Source organism: Vitis vinifera, chromosome 18 (genome assembly GCF_030704535.1).
Source record: "Vitis vinifera cultivar Pinot Noir 40024 chromosome 18, ASM3070453v1".
NCBI classification, from domain to species: domain Eukaryota; kingdom Viridiplantae; phylum Streptophyta; class Magnoliopsida; order Vitales; family Vitaceae; genus Vitis; species Vitis vinifera.
The window spans coordinates 2,010,083-2,034,595 of NC_081822.1; the positions used below are offsets into that span (position 1 = coordinate 2,010,083).

General features: G+C 32.4%; 2 protein-coding genes across 2 annotated transcripts; both read right to left on the reverse strand.

Moving 5' to 3' along the window:
* Positions 1–4,498: 4,498 nt before the first annotated feature.
* On the reverse strand, positions 4,499–7,095 carry LOC100267658 (gibberellin 20 oxidase 1-D). Its single transcript, XM_002284645.4, has 3 exons — positions 6,449–7,095; positions 6,002–6,323; positions 4,499–4,927 (listed from the first exon to the last, which is right to left on the reverse strand). The coding sequence occupies exons 1-3, from the start codon at positions 6,985–6,987 to the stop codon at positions 4,652–4,654; spliced, it is 1,137 nt and encodes a 378-aa protein (XP_002284681.1). The 5' UTR covers positions 6,988–7,095; the 3' UTR covers positions 4,499–4,651.
* An 11,116-nt stretch (positions 7,096–18,211) lies between these two features.
* LOC100245343 (uncharacterized) lies at positions 18,212–19,259 on the reverse strand. The gene has a single exon (XM_002284644.4). The coding sequence runs from the start codon at positions 19,159–19,161 to the stop codon at positions 18,256–18,258; it is 906 nt and encodes a 301-aa protein (XP_002284680.1). The 5' UTR covers positions 19,162–19,259; the 3' UTR covers positions 18,212–18,255.
* Between the last annotated feature and the right edge of the window lie 5,254 nt (positions 19,260–24,513).

A 24,513-nucleotide genomic window follows, 5' to 3' on the forward strand; every position in this document is an offset into this window, starting at 1 on the left:
AATATGGATCCAGACAACTGTGGCTGTTTGTCTCTGATACTGCCCAATTTGACTGTTGAAAGAAATGGGATTGATTTGTCCTTAGTTTTGGCCCCTCCTTTGACCCCTATTTCTTGTCCTTACACTAGCACAACAACATCCCACGTGTAGATATCTCTGTTTTGAGATCAGTCTGTGTCGTTATACGCTGGATGGATCCTCATTGCATTCAGTATCAAATGGCAGTATTTAATGTGCAGTCAATGTCCATCATTTCTGAATGTCTTTTACCTTCTTTTACCATGCAGAATCAAATCTGTAAGCTTCTTTGAAGTCACGATTAAACGTGGTAGATACCCTCCAGAATCTCTCTCCTTCAATATGATTGTTTTGTAATTCAAATCCATGACCAAACTAGACCATTATATCACTTAGAACTTGACCATTGCAAAAGCTTGTAATGAGAGTTAATCATTCCATGGACACCCATTTCCAAAGAGTTAAAGCAGTAACTTAAACATATCACATCCATGGCGAGGAGTACTGTTATTGCATAGCAAACATCATTTAACAACCTGCATGGTTGTTTTTCAGTGAAGTATTAATTGAGATGGGACTTGGGAAAATGTATCTGCTTCCCACATTTACCAATGCCAACCACAAAAGATTTCGAGTGTCTCGACTCTCAACTTTGTACTTTGGAGCATGCAGTTATTAAATGGGTTAAACCACTGTAAGATAAGGTCAGTTGGTTCACCAAGAAAGGGTCAGGGTGGTCCAAGTCTGCATTATCAGGTGGGCAGATGGATCTGTCCTTGATAGATATTGTGTGTACCAATGCATTATGTGATTTGAAAACCTAAACCCATGCAGGAAAATCAACAGGACTTAAGATAGAAGTCAAAATGAATTATACTATTTCACTTACACAATAATGTATAAATTGGTATGGTCTAAACTATTAGAGATTTGACTGCACTGTTAACACTGCTGTTAATATGCCTATAAAAAAACGAGGTAGCTTGTCAATGGTCACATCAGAATCCCCAATCTCATCGATCGGATGTGTAAAATAGGGAGAATTGTGTTTTAAACCTAAAGTATGAAAATTAGCCTTAAGTCCTCCTAACTTATATAATTAGGCTCAAAATCACAAAGTCTTACAAATTGAGATGAAGAATATTGACATTCCATAAATCCGAAAATGTCCTTAGTTGAGTTGGAAATAAAATAAAATAAAATCTTGTTAGAAATACAATTTGCAAAATGGATTCCAAGTTTGGCAATTAAAATATTTCCCCTATTAATTTTCTTTTTTTGAAGAATTGAAGACGCCAAAGCCCTAAACGATTCGAAACCCTAGTCGTCATCATCTACTTTGGATCTTGGTGGTCGTCATTGTCGTAGACGTTGCTATAGCCATGCGAATATCCCCAAAGGAGCCTGAAGTCCTATTATTGTCATTGTGGTAGCCGACATCGTCGTGTTCCTCACTGTCACCATTTTCCTCTTCGTCGGCATCAAAACCTTCACCAGTGCAAGTTTTTCGGTTGTTGGGAATTCAGTTTTCCATATGCTTCTTACTCAAGTACATATACATCATTTTGATTAATTTTGTATTTGGTTTTGTGTTTGCCATTTTCATTAGCTTTTTCTTGAGAAAATTGGCTTGTTTGGATGGGGATGGGAACTATTTTTGGGATTTTCTTTTTTGGCATGTTGGGGATTCTACTTTTAGCATTGGAACAAAGTGAATATGTGTGATAGACTCAATAAGTTTGTCCATAGATCTACAAGCGAATAAGAATTGCAACTAGAGTTGTGAGACTTTGATTTTCATCCTGAAACTTGGGCATTCTAATTCCTAGCATTATGGGAAAGAATTTTTTGGAATGTCTTTGATAATGTGGGCATGCAACTAAGTAGTTGCCATGTAATTTTATTTGTTCCTTCAATTTTTATTTTTTATTTTTTATTTAGCATGTGCTTAGATTCACAATAAGGGTGCAACTGCATTGTGTAATCTTGTATTAGTATTTATGATGAATTAATAAAAATACGTATAGAGTAGAAGTTAATTTTAAAATCACAATATATATCAAATTTTGAGTAATGCATTCTACACTAAGTCTAAGACTATGATTTTTTTTTCAATAATATTAAAATTCATAAATATAAACTTAATTTTAAAGATACAAGGAAAATTTGAAAAAATATGTTGGAAAAAGAGTATATGTGCAATTTAATAGGAAAACATTGAGGATAAATTGATAGTTTTCGGAAAATTTAAATTATATAGGTTATAAAAAACAAAATATGAAATTATAAATTTTGGATGATGAAATTTAGAAATTAGAGTTGAGCGAGTTTTTGAAAATTAGTTGAAATCCTTCAAGGAAGGTAACCTTGTACATCCTTGTATATTTAGTATATTTACCTTGTACACTTATTGTAAATACCTTGTACACCTGCACAAATTCCATAGACCTAGAATGCAATGTGTGAATATGAGTGAATTAACCATATTCCCATTAATGGGGTAGGTAATTGAATGGATATGTACGATGTCAAGAAAATGCATGGAATAAATGTGTCATCAAACAATGTATTTATGGAATGTCCCTTATCCTTGACAAAGGAAAATGAACAAGTGAGTTTTTGAAAATCGGTTGAATTCCTTCAAGGAATGTAGCCTTGTACACTCTTGTATAGTTAGTACATTTACCTTGCACACTTAATGTGAATACCTTGTACACCTATATAAATTTCATAGACTTAGAACGCAATGTATGCATATGAGTAAGTTAATCATGTTCCCATTGTCATGATTCAAGGAAAAGGGGAAAAATTGAACTAAATTTATGTTCCTATATTCATCATTAGTGGGGTAGGTAATCGAATGGACATGTACGATGTCAAAAAAATGCATGAGATAAGTTTGTCATCAACCAATGTGTCTATGAAATGTCCCTCATTCTAGGCAAAAAGAAATGAGCGAACAAGTTTTTGAAAATCAGTTGAATTCTTTCAAGGAAGGTCGTCTTATACACATTTGCATAGTTAATACATTTACCTTGTATATTTAGTGTAAATACATTGTACATCTTATTTTAGTTGGATATTTAAAATAAATATTCTTCATCCATCCTCTTTTTCTCTCTTTCTTTTTTTATTTTGATAAATTTTCAATGAATTCAAATCATTAAAAAAATAAAAAATCCTTAGTAGATAAATTTGCAACATTTCATATAATTTATTACTAAAAGTCATGTTCAAAACATTATTAAAATAAGGAAGGAAAAATATTTAAAAAAAATTTAAACCTTTTATTTTAAAATAGTAAAAAAATAATAATAATAAAAAATGTTTTTTAGTATAAAAGAAAAGAAAATGGTGAATATGTTTATTTTAAATAGTGTTTTAATCATTAAATTATTTACTTTTTAAATGTAAAAGATAATTTTTATTCATTTAAATTAACATATTTAAAAAAGAAAAAGGTATTTTTTGAAATAGTTTTGGAATCATTAAGGTATTTTTTATTTATAATCTAAAAACGATAACAATGTTGATTTTAGATTATTTATACAAGAGTTTAAAAAAATAATAGGTCCCACAAACACCACATGAATGAGTTGACACAATTTTTACAACGTGGTAAGTCAAATGAATATTTTTGTTGATTACTATTTTATATTTTTATCATTCGTTATAAGAGTACCTTATTCCAATTGTGTAAAACACAATTTTCTTGTAGAATATTGCAAGGGAAAAAGGTTAGAAGAGTACTCTTGACTTGACATTATAACTTGTTCATAATTTTTCTACAAAATAAAACCTAGTACGGAATTAAGAAAACATGGTAGATGTCATGGACATTTGAGAACATCATCCCATATACCAATTGTGGCAGGAGAGGTATAAGTAGGGAATATGGTGTTTACTGTACGTGCAGATTCAAGAAGAGTCGACTATAATTGAGACGCTAGAGGCAGATGATCCGTAAAAATTCTAATTTTTAATTTAGGTGATGATGGATTAGTTGTATTCAGATCATGAATATGTATGCCCAATTCAATTTCTAGCTTTGGCCTTGATGGTCATTAATTAGTACTTCGAGTTGCAAATATATTTGTGAAAAACATTAGTATAATGCTGTGAGAAACAACAGTTCATGAAATCAAGCCTCTTAATTTCTACAGCTATTTGATGATCTTAACTGTATGACAAGATGTTTAGTCTGGATCCTTTTCACTGGATAAAGAAAGAGAACGGTCCATCATTTTAGAGCTTGTGTATATAGCACTTGACCAAGTGTTACATCCCGCCATATCCCACTCAACTGAAATATTTTTAATACTTGAAAATGAACATCTTGAACTAAGGAATTTATCGTGGTTGACTAAATAATCAAGAACAATACTGAATTTTGTTCTCCCAACTTACTCTCCACTCACAGATCTCTCAATTGTTTCCATGTGTAATCCGCGTTGCTGTCTTATTGCTCCACATTCTATAGTAAGAGAAACTCCTTTCAAAGGAGACATGAGCAGCCACTTTTGATTAATTTGGGGAATTGTTTATAATAAACCCCTCAAAAGAAGATAAGATGCGAACCAATAACAACAAAGATAGAGATTAGGTAGATAAGGAGGATAGAAAATGAGGTAGACTAGTGGTGGTTAGGAGGATTGGAGGATAGAAGCCATTTGGTAAAGTTTTGGAGGGTAGCATCGTCAGCTCTGTAGTACTTTTGTGTGAATTCAAGCAAATCTGACCATTTGAAATCCGGGTACTTCCTTGTCCCTTCTCTGCAAACAAGATCCTGTGGGGGAGTCACCACCTTGTTCTCTCTAGGGCACACGAAGAACACCAGTGATCTCCTCTCCTTGTACCTGTTCACCACAGCCCTGTGAAGGCAACTCTTGTATCTTCCATTAGATAGTGCCTACACATCCAACAAGAAACGTTTAAAAAATTAGCCTCAGGACATGGCACCTTATCAACACAGTACATCCATTTGAAATTATATGCTCTTCCCCACATTAAACTGTGGATACTTTTAGACTTTGGACACTGAGTTTGTGACAGTTGTCGTTTTGGGATGTATCAACAATTGGCTTAGATGAAGATAATGCACCAATTTACCCTAGTCAACCGACCCAGCTGGCTACTTGTGGGGTCCAAATCAGCTCAACCTAGGCTCGTACCACATATAGGATCAGAGGCTATCTTTTCTTTTCTCATGGTTCAATCCATTCCTTGCAAAAACATTGTTGGAACGCATTTTTATAATGGAGGATCAGATCTAATTGATCTTTATGTTTCCCAGGATGTAGGCAAACATATCTGTAGATGTGAAAAGTTGAGAGACAGGGAAAATGCTGGCTGTTATTTGTTAAATGATCTCACTTGAGAATGTGTTTGCTACGTGGTCCAATTAATCTTGCTACACTCGAATGATTGTACGCTCTTTAGGAGGGCCGACTTCAACTGATCTTTATAAAAGGGATGATACAAGGAAACAAAATTAAGAGTTAATGAATTGTTTTTAGTTTAAAAAAGAGAAAAATTGGATATTTAATAAAATTTAAGAAATATTTTAATTTTTTTATAATATTAAAAAAATCGTTTATACTATTTTAAAAAATATATATTTAATAAATGATTTTCTTAAAAATGCTTTCAAAAAGATATTTTCCCTAAAAGCACTTTAATAAAAAAACATTTTCTAACGTAATTTCAATCTTGCTGCGGAGAAATGATAATTAGATGTTGAAAACATTTGCGTCATCATGATCTCCAACTAAAGTTCCCCTTTAAATTATAAGCTTAAAAGGACAATTTCCACTATACCAACTGGCTAGCCATGCATTTGTGTTTTGAGGTTGCCATGGAGTCCAATAGTACTTTAGCTACTGGCATAAAATGCTCACACCGGTAATCCATATACTGAAACCTTGAAGATCATGCAACGAAAGAAAACAAGGAATATATATAATATGCATTTTGAGAAACCCACCTTAAATGTGTCACCAAGATTGATAACTAGGGCATCGCATCGAGGGCGGATGGTCCTCCATTTGTTGTTCACATAGACTTCAAGGCCTCCAACTTGATCCTGATGGAGAATGGTCAGGGAGGTTGGATCACAATGTGGTCCTGTGCCAAAGGCGAGGCCTGGCTCTTGGCAAGGTGGATAGTAGTTGCATCTCATTATAGAACTACCATCTTCGAAGAATTTTCTATAATGTAAGCGATCTACTCCCAAGCTGATGGCTAAAAGTTCCATCAGGACGAGGGATAAGTCCTTCATCGCTTGACAATATTTTTGATAGACTAATCTACAAGAAAGCAAAGTTCATATGTGTTGTTTGTGAACGTAAGAACACAATATAGTGCATATATAGATATTAACTTATAATTAATTAGAAATGCACATTATCTACTATATATCTGTAAGTCTTACCCTGTCTGCTCAAATTCTTCCCCTAAGGTGGACTTGAAGAAATCTTCCACAACAGATTCAGAGCCATTCTCATGGAAACCAAAAGATAAGGTTTCCTTCCATGGCAATTTCAATGAAAAACGATCAGCGTGGGCACCCGAATAACCCCATAGACTACCAGGTTTCCTCTGAGCCCTCAGTTTCTTGGACCATGGCAGCTTAAAAAATGCCTCCATATGGTCATGTGCAACAGTAATGAGGTGTGGATCGACCCGATGGTTGATCACTTGGAAGAAGCCGTGGTTCAAGCAAGCTGACCTAACAAGCATGGCAGCATGCTGTGTAGCCACCTCATCACCTGAAAAGAACCCCTCAAGATCCACCACCGGCTCTCTGAGCTCTTCATGAGCATGACCCACTTCCCCTTTTGCCCAAATGAATTCCATAGGAATGTTGGGTTGTTTTTTAAAAAAAGATGAGTCAGATGGAGAAACCCCATGTTCTTTCTTATCTGTGAGCTCCAATGGAGGGCACAGGAGCGTAGAAGCACCCAAATCCATTATGGGCAAGACACAATACAAGGGAGAGTATGTGCCAAGATAGATATTTATTTAGAATTCAATATGAAAAGAGGCTTGAAAACAATGGAAGAGATAAATATATGACTTGAGTGGCTTGCATTTTAAGAGTGTTTGTGCGTGTTTATAGAAAGAGAACAGAAAGGCCAAGGTCTCCGGATGGAATGATTGAAGAGTGGCTAAGAAAACAACAACAGAGACTATGTCACTTCCTCTAACGCTTTGTTCACATGCTTCCAAACAATTAAATCATTATCTGTATAAAGCGGCCTCTCTAGCTCTCTTCTTCCTTGAAATTCAGATCCCTGCCCACCATCTCCAATATTTTTACAGTTGTAAACATTTCTTGGTCAAAATAATTTGCTTTTTTTTTTTACTATACTTCCGGTTTATCGCTAAGCTACAATCAAGATCAGCTCTCATGTTGGACTATATTATTATGATCTGATAAGCCGTTTTTTGGATGGCTTATTTTGGACTACTGAATTATTATTTGGTAAAAATCACTGTAGATTGAATTGAATGTTATTTGTTTTAATGGGTCTAGCTCAACTCATTTGGATTCATGTCATCCAATCACTATTTGGGGCATTATGTGGGCCCAAGTCATCAACCAATAATTATTAATTTGGCTTGTTATGCCATTATTGTCTATATAAAAATTTTAATGTAGCTACACTGTGACATCAATCACCCTGAGAGACATAAGAAAAGTTAAATAGAAAAATTTGTAAAGAAACAAGTGATTTTGCATATGAGAATCCTAAATATCCATGTAGATCGACCCTGGGTTCAATTTTGGAAAGGGACCCCCCTACTGCCTGGATTACTCCAAAAAGAGGAAAAAGAAGTTTGAGAAGAATGAAGTGTTTTTGGTGAACAATGGTATCCTCCTAATTTCCAGTTTGCCTATACAAAACTAAAGACACAGAGACCACTTCACGTGAAGTGTATAGCCTTTATCTCATTTCTAAGGACACCAAATCCTTGGATGCTCTCTAAATCTAAGCATGCTTGCCCTACCTGTCCCATTTAGCTAAAACCTTATAATCCCACTACATGTAGTAGTGGATGACACATGAAATGCAAGGGCAAACATCAATTTCTTTAAGCCGCCAACATTGCTGTTGGCACAGCCACTAAGGAAATTTATTCTCCATCCTGGGTAGTGGTTCCTATTGTGTAGTTCCATTCTGATGATAAGAATTGTGAACTGTGTGATCCTAAGACATGGAATCTATCAGTGTTGTCTCCATCACCATGAAAGAATATGGTTATTTACAAAAGTCCAGTGATTTTTGTTTCATTCAATGAAGCTAGCTGTTCCATGTTTTATCCTCAAAATATCTATCTGTAATTTAGCTATTGTGGCATCATTAAACTGGACAAAGTTTGAGGATGGATCATCATGAACTTGTACAAAGAAAACGATTCTTTGGTAATTTCTCAAGTAATTAGTTTTGAATCAAGCCTTCAGTAGCTTTCTTATCACTCTAATGATGCTGCTGATACAACATCACCCAATTGGTTAAAAGAACATCAATTGATTATATTTTGTTCAGAACAGTGTTTTTCAGGCTTTTAGGAATGCCCAAAAATTTAAAAAATGGAGTGCATGGACAATTTTAAGATTCAGAAAGGACATAAATTACGAATAATGATTCCAGTTAATATTGAAGAAAACCAACACATATGTTATATACATGATTGAATAAACATGATGTATCTTTTGTGGTTCAAACACTCTGGGGCCCGAGAATATCGAATGGAATCATGGGATTTGGAAATGTCTCAAGTAAATTTGTTCACGATTTTATAATGAGAAGACGTGAATAATCATTCTATGCAAGATCAGTGAGCCTGGAAAGGTAAATATCTGACATGCACACTGAGAAGGACATTTTCTTTCTGTGCAAAATGTCCATGAATCTCTGATACATTACAGTATTGAGAGTGATGATCGGACGAAATGATTTTTCCTGGTGGTCCAATGCAAAACTTTATTTGGAAAGTCAACGGTGTACAATGGGTATTTATGGTGGAGCTAGGGCCATGCTGGCCTTGAACAGGAGCCTCGTCATGATTGGACTCACTTGAGAAAGTAATCTTGGTGGTAGAATTTAAATATTTTTTTAAAATTAACCTTACACGTATAGGATAAAAATAAATAAATAAAAATCTTTAAAATTCAAAATTTGTTTTTTGAATTAAATTTGATAAAAAAAAAAAAAAGCGAATTCAATTTGAAATCCTTTTCCAAAATGTTTGAGGTCTATATCTATTTTCTTCTCTTGATGAAGTTTTTCATAGTGCTCATGTCTATATCTAATGTTTGGAGGATCAAGTAATAAGAAACTCTAATAATTTCATTCAAAAAAAAATACCAATAATTAGAAACCTGTGTAATTCAAGCTATAGAGATCTCCTAGGCATTTATCTCAATTATAATTTTATTTTACATTGTTATAAAAGCTAGATAAGATTTGTTTTTGTCCTTTATTTATAATTATTTATTTGAAATAAACATAGTTATGTTTCTATTAAATGGAGATATTTTTTATTATTATGATTTATAATTGAAAAAAAAAAAAAAGAAAGGTTCAAAAGTACGGGCTCAAGCATGCAAGCACAAAATAAATTAATGGCTTAGAAGCGCATCTCCAATTCAAAAGTGTAGACCCCAACTTACGTACAAACACAAAAATAATTCAGAAGTGTTGGCCCAAGTATGCAAGCACAGAATTGGATTGTCCAATAGCACAGGTTCAATCCAAAAGTGTACGTAGACCCAAGTGTGCAAGCACAAAAACAATCCACAAGTGCAACCACACATACAAACACAAAAATAGACTACCCAAAAGCGTAGCTCCAATCCAAAAGTGCAATCCCAAACGTTTAAACACAAAAATAATCTAAAGGTATAAGCATAAATGTACAAACACAAAAATAATCCAAAAGTATAGATTTAGGCGTGCAAGCATAAAAGTAAACTACCCAAAAATATATGCTCATTCTAAAAGTGCAAACTCAAGTATGCAAGTACAAAAATAATCCAAAAGTGTAGGCCTAATGATTAGAGCTATAAAGTATGCTTTAATGCCGGCACATATAGAGAATGAATTATTCAATATAAAAACTTAGTTCACCCAACTAAACCTAAATTGTTGCTAAGACCTTAGCAATGTATTTAACACATTTATTGAGTTAAATCTTATGTTTAAAGGATGAAGTTGAAGAAGTCATTTTCAACTATAATAAAGAAAAGACTAAATATTCTTAAAATGAGCTCCAAGAGTGTGAAACATGACGAGAGTTTTGATAATGAAAATGGAGCAATTCATGGCATGGGAGATGAGAAATGGAGGCTATAACTTGAAGTTCAAACATAGGAATTGGAATTCAAAATCTAGTAGCAACAAATGCTCTAAATTTAAGGTAAAATCTTGAGCACTTCTTGATGTCATTTTGATTAGGTTATATGTCATTTTAAAGATCGAGAAGTTAGGAATCTAACACTTCAAACGATCTACAAATTGGAGTTGAAACAAGGAAATTATGTACATTTGAAGCAAAATAACCAAGGAATGAAGGTGAGTTCAAAATTGATAACTTGAATTCAAAATTTAGAACCTAAAGAAATCCAAAGCTACTTTTGGCAAAAGCTTAGTTCCCCCTACCCATTTTGAATAAGAGGCACTTGTTTCAAACCCGAAAACCTGATGAACCAACATGGGCAGTGGGTGAGTTTGAAATGAGTAGTGAATTTCAAAATCACCTCCCTAGATTTTGAATTCAACTACTTTTCTCACCTATGATTTCAAACTCACTCCAATTTTGAACTCAACCACTAGTGATCAAATTTGTAAGCTTTGAAATACATTGAAATGAGTTCCAAATACTCCCATCCAATTTGAAAAGTAAGATATCCATTTAGAATTCGTAATATTTTAAATCTTGTAAGTTGTTTTGATTTTTCTGTGTAATAAGTGGCCAATGAAGGTGCATCATGTGTTAAGTTATTGAGTTTATTATATGAACCCTCTTAGAGAGTTTTGAGGTTTTTGGTGGAAAAAGGCAATAGGTTTGATTTGTTTCCTTTGGTTTTGACTTTATATATTGTTTTTAGTTTTTTTTTTATATTCAAATACATGTATTTTTGCTCTATTATGGATTATAAATGTAACATTACTCCCATAAAAGGCTAACAAGCTATTCTAAAGGCATGAAGCATGGAAACCTAAGGGTTAGACACTTAAATAAATTATGGGTAAATAATTAAAATAATGAGATTAATGAATGGTTTGGACTACAATTTATGAATCTTTTGTTCTCTCTTTGTTTGTTAGATTAGGGAATGATACACTACAGTATTTATCCAATACTAGTGATTCTTGACAACCTTGATTATTAGTTATCTCAGTTTTTCCTGCAATCAATTTCATTCAATTGATGGTATTTAGGAATCTAATTTAAAAAGTAAAACTTATATTTCAGATGCAATACTAAGTTATAAAGCTCAGGTTAATCATGAATGACCAAAAATTCTGAAAAGATTACCCTATTTAAGAAACCTTTGTTCCCTCTAAATTAAAAATCAATATTTATACCATTATTAATTTAATTTTCTTTATTTAATTATATTCCATAAAAATCAATTCATATATTATTTTTATTTTAGTATTTAAGTAAATGCAACTCATTTGATCTTAGTATTGACAATTTCCAAAGGTCAATCACTAAGAATGATACTCAAAATGTTACAAAAGTTGTAGTAACTCTTTATCTGATTTTCCTGGGCAAAGTTATTGTGTAAGTAAGCTTAAGTATTTAGATATAATAGAGAAATCCAGTAACCTAGATAGGCACAAACCCAAGGGACTACATCATTCATTAAAAGAAAAAAAAAAAAAGTAATATGGCTATTGAATTTATGAATTACTTTTTTTTTTTGCATGACATCACATTAAAATTTGTGGGCACCAAAGATCAATGGGCTAATATTTTCATAAAACCCTCAATGAAGATCGTTTTATTGAAATTAGAAGAGAATTAGAGGTAATTTTACTTTGAAATGATCTTGATCGTACTTACATGCTTTGAATATTTTATAATGTCTTTTTCCAAGATTATTGCACGTCATATATTGTGCTTTCATCTTCTCTCCTCGCTTTTGCCCTCTTCTCATTAGGCCTTATTCTTAGCAATGTGACTGTTCATTTTCCATGGCACCTTAACGAGGTGTTGCTATTTCCAAGGCGCAACAAAAGCACCTAGCTAAGGGTTCGAAAGCTGATATAAGGTGAAAGGCCTATTTTGACACCTAAAGTTTTGCCACTGTAGATGAGTACCAAATGTGACATTGTTCTCTACTCGAAAAATGGTTTTGGGATGAAACGTCAATTTTGTTTAGTTAGCCTACTTTCAATTTGATGAACTTTTTAGGCTAATGGGATGGCTGTCAGTTATTACCTATTAAGAACCTATGTACTCAATATTGGTTCACATGTTCTACTTGAACATAAGGTACGATATGAGCGGGCTGATTATCTCTATGATCTAAGGGATTTCAATTGAGTTGCATGGTTTGGATATTTTCCAGATTTTGGACATCCCTCGTACTAGCTTGTGTCTCTTTGAGACCAAAGGTTAACTAAGTCTGGATGATTTTAATGTCAGCCAAGCTGTTCAAAGGTTATGCGCGCTTCCTCATGATACTAGCAATGACTGCCAAGCCACATGTTCATGCTATTATATTGATCAGTCGGGTTCTCCACCATATGATTAGCCATATGTTTATTCCTTGAGGTGGACACTAGGATGATGTCTCATACTACGAGGCATTTTTTATTGACTTCATCCTGACTGGTACGAAGATGAATTCAGATTTCATCATTATATAGCATATGAAGCACTACTGCGAGCACAAGTCTAAAGTTCTCCCTTAGGAACATTTTTTGACGAGGATATTCAAGGAATTTGGGGTTGACTTTTAAGACTAAGAAGGATGTGTAGCTCCTTACCATCTATGAGACATATAATGCAAAATCCATAAATCGTATCCACTTTGAGAAACTAGATAACGAGTCTTGGGTTTGCAATAGAGATGGTAGTCAAGAGGTTTGTGAAGAGAGGATTGAGAATGAGGATGAGATCAACGGTATGGAGACTAAAGAGCTCCTGCAGGGCCATGGTACTAAGGTGATGCAGACTGAGAAGCCTTTTCATACTGAGCATCCAGATGAACCCTTCTAGACCTCCCAATTTGAGCGGACTATACCTATTGAGGAGACATTAGATATTGAATCTGTCTTCATTGAGGAGCCTTCACTTCGTGTTGTAAGGTTTACCACCCCACAGACTTTCTATCAGTTGAGCAACATTGGGTGGATTTATTTGCTCAAATTAGTTCTTTCGGTACTTAGATGGAGGAGTTGGTCTTGATCAATGATCATTGTTTTTATTCCATTAAGGATTGCATGGACCAGTACCAAGTGACCTTCATTACTCAGCTTGAGGAGTTTCAAATGACCTTCACGGTAAAATTGGACCATTATCAAGCAACTTCCATAACTCGGCATGAGAAAATGATTGTTTATCTCTACTCCTTGTTTCCACCTCCACCTCCTCAACCTTGAGTTGACCTTACAGTGTTTTTGTCCTCGATTTGATGTTGTCAAATGGGGAGATATATTTACACATACATATCTAGGGACCAAGGATACATTTTGAAGCATTTTGGACTTTGTTAGATAGATATACTTTTTGATATGTTTTGCTTATACTTGCTTTGGACACGTTAATTACTTTGCTTTTGATATATATTTGATGGATATTTTGGTTGTTCACATTCTATGTCACTTGTTTAGTTATTAGATGATTGTTGGATGGATGTTTTCCCACTTATATCTACTATTTTCAATTTTTTCATAAATCTTTACACACTTGTTTAGTTTTACTTGATTAATTTATCCATCTATTGAGTAGAGTCTCTTCCCTATATAATTTAGTTTTATTATCATAAAATGAAAGATTGTTAACCCAAAAGTTCTCCTAATCAAGTGTTGATTATTACAAAATAAATTCAAGTCTACTCACAATTTAAACTAAGTGAAATTTTTAGGTTTAAAAGAGAAAGTCTAAAGAACGGTCAAGCAACTATGGAAAATAGTCAATATTATGAAGACTCGAATCTCTTGAAGACTTGAAGTAACCAAGGACTATTTGTAAAATGGTATTTATTGATACACTTAGGTTTAAAACTTTTCTTATGCACTTAAAAGCTAATTTTCATCATTTCTTAAACTTAAAAAAAAAACATTGCTTTATCACGAAAATTGATGAATCTTTGTTTTATTTCAAAACCTTGAGCCAAATTTTGTCTAAACTGACCCCTTAAAAGGTTTTAAAAATTGTTACACAAGTTGTTGGAAGACCTTAAACTGGGTCTTTTTAGGCATTATTAAGTATAATTGGTCGAAAGAGTCTGAAACTAGTTGAACCATTTAGGGAATTGGCTCAACGGATTGGACTTAATCAGTCTAGGGTTGCAAAAATTCTTCTATTTTTTCTAGTAACTAGGGTGTAGTTAGTAAGACATAACCTTGACAAGTCAGAGACTAGTTGAGGGCCTATAAAGGGTCGATCAAACCTCCAACTAAACTCAAAGACCTTAATAGTCACTTATAAAACATTTAATATATACCCAATAATTAGTTAATCGATTGAACAAAAGCTTGACCAATCAACAATCTTATGTGGCTTTTTGAGTTTTTGAAATCAAAACCTATAAATTGAAGAGCTTCAAAACATTTATGAAGTAGTAAACATTTGCATTCAGTTAGAAAAACCATGTTTCTCTCATTCAAAACTCTTTATCTAAGTGTATTGATTTCTAACTTGGAAATTCAATTAAGTACACTTTTCAAAACCATCCTAGTTTCCTTTGTATTGTGAGCCAAACTTATTTCGAGGATTAGAAGCATTAAAATCTTCATTATCTACTCATTTTAAGTGAAAAGACTTCATGTAGGAATACTTGAAAGGATTATAAGTGTCCATTGGAGCACATGAATCCAATTATAAAGCTTGAAGGCTTGTGTTTTAGGTTTTGTTAGTAGAACCTTACTCAGTGAGGAGGTTGATGAGAGTGGATGTTGGTGGATTGTCAAACCACGATAAAAGAATTTGCATATTTCTTCATCTTATCCTTTATTTATTATTTTGCTACTTTTTTCTTGTACGTCTTTTTGTTTCTGGTTGGTTATTTTTAAAAAAAATTTAACACCAAATTTGCCTCATTCTTTGGTGATTTACATGATCTAATTAGCCATTTTTTTCATAGAAACTATTTCTCAAATGCATATAGCCTAAACAAAGTCGAATGTTAGATCTTAATAAAGTACTTTACGAGTGACTATGCTAAGAAAGTTAGGTTAAGCGCTTAGTGTGGCAAGTGTAGACTACAATTCATACAACGTTAGAGAGTGACACACTCACTCTATAGTGGGCACTAGGATTGACATGATTGGTTAGGGAAGATTGTTAGTAACACACCATTATTTTTAACTCATAGTTTGAACAATTATATTGACTTTGTGTTTCATATAATTATAAGTACAAATATATATATATATAAGTTGAGGTTAAACATTTTTTAATTGAGATATGATTCATTGAGGGGTTTTTTAAAATGTTTCAACTAGTGTGATTGACAAGTTTAGGGTACAAACAAGAATTTTTTTCTTTTAGTGATGTGTACTGTTAGTGAGATCGATCAAAACTTAGCATAAACATTCCTACTTTACAACTTATTATCACGTTGCATGCTCCATTTTTTGTATAATGAAAAGGACTCATGCATGCAAGACTAAATAAAATAAAAGGAGATAGAAGTTTTATTCAATGTGGACAAGTATGAGATTTTAAAATTTAATTGTTCTTTTAAATTCATCGTCCAAGTGTAGGTTAAAGAAAAGGGAATAGATAAGTAGATAAGATTTCATAAAATTGAAATTTTGTTTTTGAATTAAATTGATTCAAAATAGATTGGAGATAATTCTCCATTTAGTTTGAAATCTTTATCTTTCACAAATAATTTTACCTATAAATTAATAGTACAATTATTGGTGAGTCCAATAATATTTTTCCAAATTACTTAAGCTTATCTATATTTACTATTTTTACCAATCAAGCTCATCCTAGTGCCCATCAAAACTTAGAATCCAGAGTAAGAAACTCTAGTAGTTTCTTTAAAGAATTAAGTTATCAATAATTAAAAATTATAATTTAAGTTACAAAGAAAGACCTTCTGAAGGTATTTTTGAGGACTATAGTTTTATTTTTATCCTACATCAATGGTTTTATCTAGGTCCAAATTATGGCGAAGCAATCTCATATCTAACCCATGTAGATATTGCTCCATGGCAGCTCAAAGCACTCATCAAATCAGCTTTGATGCTCATGCTAATATTATTTTGTAATGATTAACTTTCTTTTATCTATATATGCTCTTGATTTAATAAATCTTTGTAACTTTAAAACATATTTATATAATTAAAAAAATTTATTATGTATATAGCATAAAGAACTTTTTTGGTAAGAAAGTTTAAGGTTTAAGGTCAGAGTTTCAAAATAAAATTTAGACTTAAAAGTGTACTGATTTATTCTTCTGAAACAATGCTCATTTCGGTACACGTAAATTAGAGGTGGACTGTGTAAAACATATAAACTCTTTATGTGAATACACGTTTGGTTAAAGAAACCCACTTGAACTGTGGAAAAGAAATCAAACTAGGTGTTGCAAATTTCAAAATAAAGTTAAATCATCAGAATTATTTGGACCATACTTACCCTTACTACAGCTCCTTGGACAAGAGGCGACGTGCCAGTACCTTTTTTCTGAGACATAATTAAACAGTTGTTCCTTGGGTATTGGTGGAGCAGCAGTGCCTGTAGTTTTTAGCGTCTTTTGGTGAATATATTTTTCTCTGGGTCCAGTTCTTGAAAACTTCAAGTACCTTTAGAAGCAACTTGAACAAGAATTATTTTCATAACCACTTAATGATGGCTTATTTAATAATCATATGATTTAGTGACAAAGTCTTTCGATTAAAATTGATTAAAGCACATGCATATGCATTCTTTTGGAGCTGTTTGTTTTTTCTGGATGGAACAGTTTGATGATTCTGCTCAAGATATATGGCAGTTGGAAGAATGGCAAAGAGTGGAGTATCTCCTATCTCAAGATCGATCAATTCTACACTTGGACCTCCCTTGTTAAACTTTGGTATTAGGTTCACTAATTAAACTGGCTCATTGGAATGATAGCTATTGTATCCAGTGGCATTCTTTGATTCTTTGAAGGTACTTGATTTCAGAAGTACTTAGAAATCATGTAAATTTTTGGCGGAAGAAAAATTTTGAAATCTCATTTTTCCCCGTGAACTGCAGGTTTTATTTGGAGGTATTCTACAAGAAAGTACTTGCTGCTAAAAATTTGAAACAAATCATTGTAGAGATACGCCTCTTTCCTCTTGCAGCAAAATCAATAATATTGTTTTTTCCGGCCAAGGTGTCCGTGTCACTATGGTGGACATTGATAAAATTTCTTAGTCCTTGTCAAGGGTAGCCACTGAGAAGAGGTGAATCAAGGGCAATTTTTAGATGATACATGGATGATTGGCTCTGTTGAATATCTGGTACCATATTTTGATTTGAAGTTAACCAATATTCTTTTGCGTTACCTAAGCTTCTTTCTCATAGATCCAAGAGAATATGTTCATGGTCCATGATTGTTTCTTTAGCTAGACAGCTGGGCCGATCTGGGTTAAGATGAAAGCAGTTTCGCTTTGGAATATTGATCTAATTCTAGCAACTGCACCATTTTTTGTTTGATTTTTGCGTGCAATGCACCTTCTATGTGACTGTCTCTGTGGACTTTATGCTTGAGCAGAAACGAGAACCAATATTGTGACCATCTCATATAATGTGGGCAAAATTAACCCACCAACAATAAAACTTGGTTTATGAAAGTCACTAGGATGTGATATCATTGAAGATCTTGTTATGCAAAATAACCTCACAAAATAAAAAATAAAAAATTGAAAAAATACAATACCGGTGTTTGATCTAGATGATCATTTTCAATCCTGTTCATGAATGAATTAAGTGGTTGATAATAGTCCACCAAAAAAGACAAAAACAAAACTTATAAACACCACAACATAGATTAATATGCATGCGCACTCACTTCTACAGAAATATGAAGCAATCCAAGGAGATAAGAGGATTGTCAATGTCCTCCGTAGGCAGAGAGTCAATACCTAGGTTAGACAGCACTTCTCCTACTGCAATTTCACCGATTTTGGAACCAACATTGGGCTGACTTCCCATCTCTCTATTCCTCAAACATGGGGGATGTCGGCTTGAATTGTTGTTTGGACTAGGTGGCCTGAGATTCACTGATCCCTTCCTCACAGACGATAGTGAAGAATTAACTGCATTTCCCTTTGGACTAGTGGACCGCTTGCAAACACTTTCTTGTGGTGCATTTGCCAACATCCCCCTGCATTTATCTCCCTCAAATCTCCTGCTGGGAGATGGTGATGACCTTAAAGTTCTACTTGGAAGCGAATATGCAGAATTTGGTCTTTCGGGTTCTCTCCTAAAGCTCTTCTGCCTCACTAGAACAGGCGAACTTGCTCGAACTCTCTTCTGCGGCGTGGACCCAACCACCCTTTGTGGCATCAATTGCTTAGCAGGCACCACCACTGATGATTTAGCCGGCGACACTAATTTGGGGGCATGAAACTTACCAGACACAGACTTCACGGGACTTTCCTTGATGGGGTCTGTGCAAATCACATGCGGGTTCTCTTTGACACAAGCCCACAAGAACTCATTGGAAAAAGACCTGTCCTTGGAGCTCAAGACTGAAGATGAGCTTGAGGACGAGCAGGAGCTAGAAGTGTTGCTAGTAGTGCAGGAAAAGGAAGAAAAGGAAGAGGTAGAATGAGAAGGAGAGGGAGAAGGAGGCTTGATATCAAGGACAGAAATAGGAGATGTGGGTGCCAGTGAGATCACAAGCTTGTCTTGGACATTTTCACACTCTTCCTCAGACACTGTCTTTGGCCTGCATTTGCTAATGCAAGACCCCATTAAATTGTTGTGTTTTGATTCAGATAGAAAGACGAAGGATCGATGAGAACAAAACTTAGATATAGAGAGAAGAAGGATAGGTAGTGCCTAGAATTTTGCAGCTAGACATATATGTATACATATAAATGGGAAAGGGAAAGGGAAAGGTTGGGTGGCTTTTGCTTTTTACTCTCTTTTCAGATATTTGAATTTGGTTGCCGGGCATGAGTCCGTTGCCCAACGGTTATGTAGAGGAAAGATGATGGTGGTGGCCTTTTCTTTTTTACCATGCATTTCCCACTTTAGAGTGGACATTTTAACCGTTCAACACACTGTGGGGTCTGCCTCTCGCCGGTTGCCTGCACCACCCTTCTATCTTTCGTTTGTTCAAATGGTTCAGGCCCGGCCCGGTGAGAATGTAGCTCTAGGCCCAAATCCAAAATTTTAATAAATATTTTGTTTGTTAATAAAAATATTGTAGGTTTGATCCAATCGTTGGATATGACCAATGATTAAAATATCAGAAATCCATACAGTATTGATGACTCAATTTTACCGAAATTTCGGAAAATATTGGATAAAATTTTTGAAAATTTATTGATGAGATAAAATTTCATCATAAGCTCATAAAAATATAAGAAATTTTCTAAAATTGATCAAATATGCAATAATCATTAATCAACGAAGAAAGTAATTTTCATCTAATATATTTAATATAAAAAAATGATTTATTTTATTTGAATATATCCAACAATATAATATATATATATATATATATGAATGATTTTTTTTTGTTTAAAACCATCTCTAATTTTATTTATAACAATTTTTATATATTTTATTAATTACTACGCAAAAGATATAAAAAAAAAACTTGTTAATAAGAATTTCATTGATGATTTTTATATTTTTAGCGATTAGTTACATAATATTTTTATGATTATTTTTAAATATTTTTAGTCATCATTTAAATAAAAATTGAAAATAATATAATTAAAATTTATTTTAATATTTTATTTTTATATAAATAAATCAAAATATTTTACTAAATAAGAAATATATGAAGTTTGCAACATAGCCCAGTTGGCTGGTGCATGCTCTCCCAAGTGCTTAGGTTTAAATAGCCGAGAAAATTAATAAAAAAAAGTACAATTTATAGATTGTCTTTTAAAAGTTAAAAATGGAGGAAAATAATAATAATAAAAGTTTATCTTTTCTAATAGAAAATTACTTCTTAGAAATAACAAAAAAAAAAAAAAGAATATATATATATATATATATATATATATATATATATATAAATTGTAATGGGATGCTTTTAGAAATCTAGGATAGACTTGAGATAGTTAGGGTATGATTTTGTTCAATATTAGTCTTGATTATATATAATTTTAAATAAAAAAATATTTTAATTGATTTTTTTATTTTTTAATATAAATAAAATATTACTTTTTATAAAAAATTAAAAATATTTATAATATTTTTTATTTATAAATTATATTTATTTTTAATAATTTTTTAACTTTTTTAATAAAATCTAAAATTTCAAAAATTAAAAATTAAAAAAAAAAAAATTAAACAGTCCTATGAGACGGGTATGAAAATTTCCTATACCCACCCCACCCGTTTTAAAAAAAAAAGAGTTGTGAGTAAAAAAAATCAAAATTTTTTTATCATTTTAATTTATTTTCACTTTTTAGTTTCATTTTTTTTTTTTTTTTGCTTTTATTTTATTTTAATATTATTTTTATCTTGACTGAATCCAGATTTTAATATTAAATTATTATTATTATTTTTTACTATTTTAGTTTTTTTTAAATTTTATTTTATTTCATATTTCATTATTTGACATAATGATGAATTTTGGAGAGGAATCAATATGATCTATCATTTTTTTTAGATTTATTTTTTATTATTTTATTTTATTAGTCTTTATTTTCACTTTTATTTATGGCATTGGTCAAATTCATATTCCTAAATGCATCTATGTGACTAGGTACATTTGGTCTTTTTAACTTCTATTGTCTTTGACATTTCTCTTCTGTGTACAAAGAAAAGTAACAAATGGATCAATTGTCCACCAACATCAGTGGCAGTTGACTGATTTTATTTTTATTTTTATTTTCTTTAATTCTGTATTAAGGGTCAAAGGGAATTTTGTTCTTTTTCTTGTTTTGGGACAAATAAAAAATAGGAACTTTTGAATTCCTGTATAAACCAAAATTAAATATAGGTTCCTTTTGTCTTGTAGGCCATCAGCCCCCAACAGCCTTCTAACTTAGCTTATGTTATCAATTATAAAATTATTAGCCACTTATTGTGAATCATTTGTTCGTTAGTTTAAAAAGTTATCTATGTTCGTTTTCAAAATTAACACTAAATTCCTTACATCATCTGAAGTCTGAACCATAAACTTATCATATTTTAACTTTTTACCAAATATGTCGCCAAGTTGTCTTAAACATTGGGTTAATAAATCAAATCATATCATGCTTTTTTTTTACTTTTTATACAAGTTTGTGGAGCCAACCTTGGGCTTTGCGAGGATTCAGCGTTTTCATCTCGAATTCAGAGTTTTTTTTTTTAATGAAATAAATTATTATACTAATAAAAAGTACCAATACTATTTTCTGTTGTTTGGTGTGAGTTTCGTTTATTGGGAAAATTTGAGGAAAATGAGATACTCATAAAAATTTAAGCAAAGAAAAAATAAGGAATTTTTATTCAATTATTTTGTTATTTGGACGCTCATGAGAAAAATAAAATAAATTTTTAATTTTTATTTTTATTTTAAAAATAGAAAATAATACTAATTTTTGAATAAATTCTTTTTATAAAAAGTATCAACTTACCTTATATTTTAATTCTTTTTTCTTTTCTTTTTCTTTTTTGAGATTTGATATAGTAAAAGCTTTTTGATACCCTAATTTTAAAAAAGAATTTTTAAAAGTTATCATCTTAATTTTAAAGGTAATTGCTAAAGAATCTTACATTTTATATAAAAGTTATGATCATTTTTATTTTTAAAACCAAAAACTAAGAAGGGTATCTAAATTAAACCTAAGAAATATACTTTCATTAAGGAATGTTTGGTTTCCATAAAGTACTAGAAAAGGAAAAAAAAAAAAAATATATATATATATATATATATTTAGAAAAGTGATTTTTTTTATATTTAATTTTATTATGAAAAATATGAATGAAAGTAAGCCATAATTATAATTATTTTTAAATTATTTAATTTAAAATAAAATATATAAAAATAATTTATTAATTTAAATATTTTTTTCTTTCACTTTTCTTATCTTTCTCTCTTTTCCTTACATTTTTCTTCGAACTTTCTTATAACCAAACATAACCTAAACATTTTTTCACCTTTTTTATAAGGAAATTGGAGAAAAAAATCTTAAACATTTGCTTTCCTATTATCTTTCTCATATTTTCCTCACCATTTTCCATGTAATCCAAATAAATAAATAAATAAATAATCATTTTCCTCGATTTTTTTTTCTTTTTTTAATATTTTTTAAAAACTAAATATAATCTTAAGCTAAATTTTTTGTCTTTTTGAAAAGGTTCTTCTTATCATATCAAATGCTTTATGCATTATTATCAATTCACTATTCTTCACACACAAGGTTGATTGATCTTTATATACAATATTCGTTAAAGAAGTAAAAGAAAAAAAAAAACCATAGACACCCCCCCCCCCCCCCCCCCCCCCCCGCATAAATTCTCATGATGATAAAAATATTCATATTTTTTCTTGAAAAGGAAAATGTTTTAATTTTAAGATAGATTATGGACTTGTTATTAAATTTATAAAATGCATTTTCAAAAATTAATTAAATTTCCCACTCTATCTCTCCTAATATTGTTTTCCCGTTTTGTTAGTTGCTTTCCAAGAATCTCATGATATTTAATGAATTTAATCATTTATTAAATGCCTCAAAAATGATGTAAGCAATACAAATACAAAATGGGTTGAATCTACATTTTTTAAGAAATTTAAGTTGATAATCAATTCTGTTAATAAATAATTATTAAAGCCATAAAAAGGAAATTAAGCTTGAAAAAAAAAACAGCTACAATTTAACAAATGAATATAATATAAAAGGGTGGTAAACTTGTATATTCCCAGATGCCCAATCCAGCCCAATTGTAAAGGAAAGCCTTCGCCTAGCGTAGGTCCCTTAGGTTTGAAATTGAAAACAAGATAGTACAATCAATTGTATGGCCAGATAACAACCATTTCAAAAAGAAGGCAAATTTTGCGCTATTTGTGAGATGAGGGATGCCAATCTTTATTATACGGATCTTATCGAATTTTTCACTTATTTTTTAGTGTCTAAGCTCATGATGCATGGACAGTACTGTGATGGGTCCCCTTCTCTGAAATGATTTGTATCGTCTGGATGCAATTTCCATTTTCCATGGGAATCCCTAACTGGGGTTTGTGGATCAGAGTCCATGAGGCCCCATTTGGCTTCACATGGGTTAGGAAAGGCTTCTGAAGCCAAACCCAAAAGAAACGGCAACAAGCATCAGTGGTCCCTCTCATGTTTTCTTCATTTCTCAGCCCAAAAGGTTAATTAAGGCTCCCACCCACAGGAGAAACTCCATTAGCTTCACTTCTTTCTAGTAATGATCACCAACAGATATGTCATTGCAATGATGCAGAGAAGTAGCTCCATATTTGATTTTTATACAACAAGATGTTGAGACTAAATGTAGACACGAGCAAAGCCATATATTCATCATCCATATATCTAATCAAAGTATTTTCCAGTTGATAATTTCCTTCCCCAGAATTACAAGCAAGCATATCACATACATTAGATACATACATGTACACACATGCGCATACCTAAGGGGCAGGAGGGTTGCGTCTAAATACCTTGGCAATGTCAGTAACAATTGTCTCCATCACCTTTCCCCTCTTTGGGGGCACAGTTGGCTTCTCCCAGATTGGAGGTGCATTTATGCCGGATCCGCCAGATTTCTCTGTTCCGGTGAGGTTAGCCGCTCCAAGATTACTGGCTTCACTCATCCTTTCTTCTGGACTCCAAGGCAGCAGCCAAGTTCAATCAAGTGTGTTATGCAAGGAGTTGGGTGTACTGATATAAGGGATTGTGGGTGTTGAGAAGAGGCCAGATACATTAAATACTACACCCCACAAACCCTACGCATGGTCTTGCGACCCATAATAGAGGTGTGTCCTCACTTATAATTTTAGACAGGGAAATTAAATGTCAATGCAGGTACAATTTAATTTGATTATTTTTCAAAGACTCAAATGCCATAACTAGTGCAGGTGAGGACTTAAGCGATAGACATGGTTGAGCTCTTTGATTGGTGGTATGTTATGGCTGG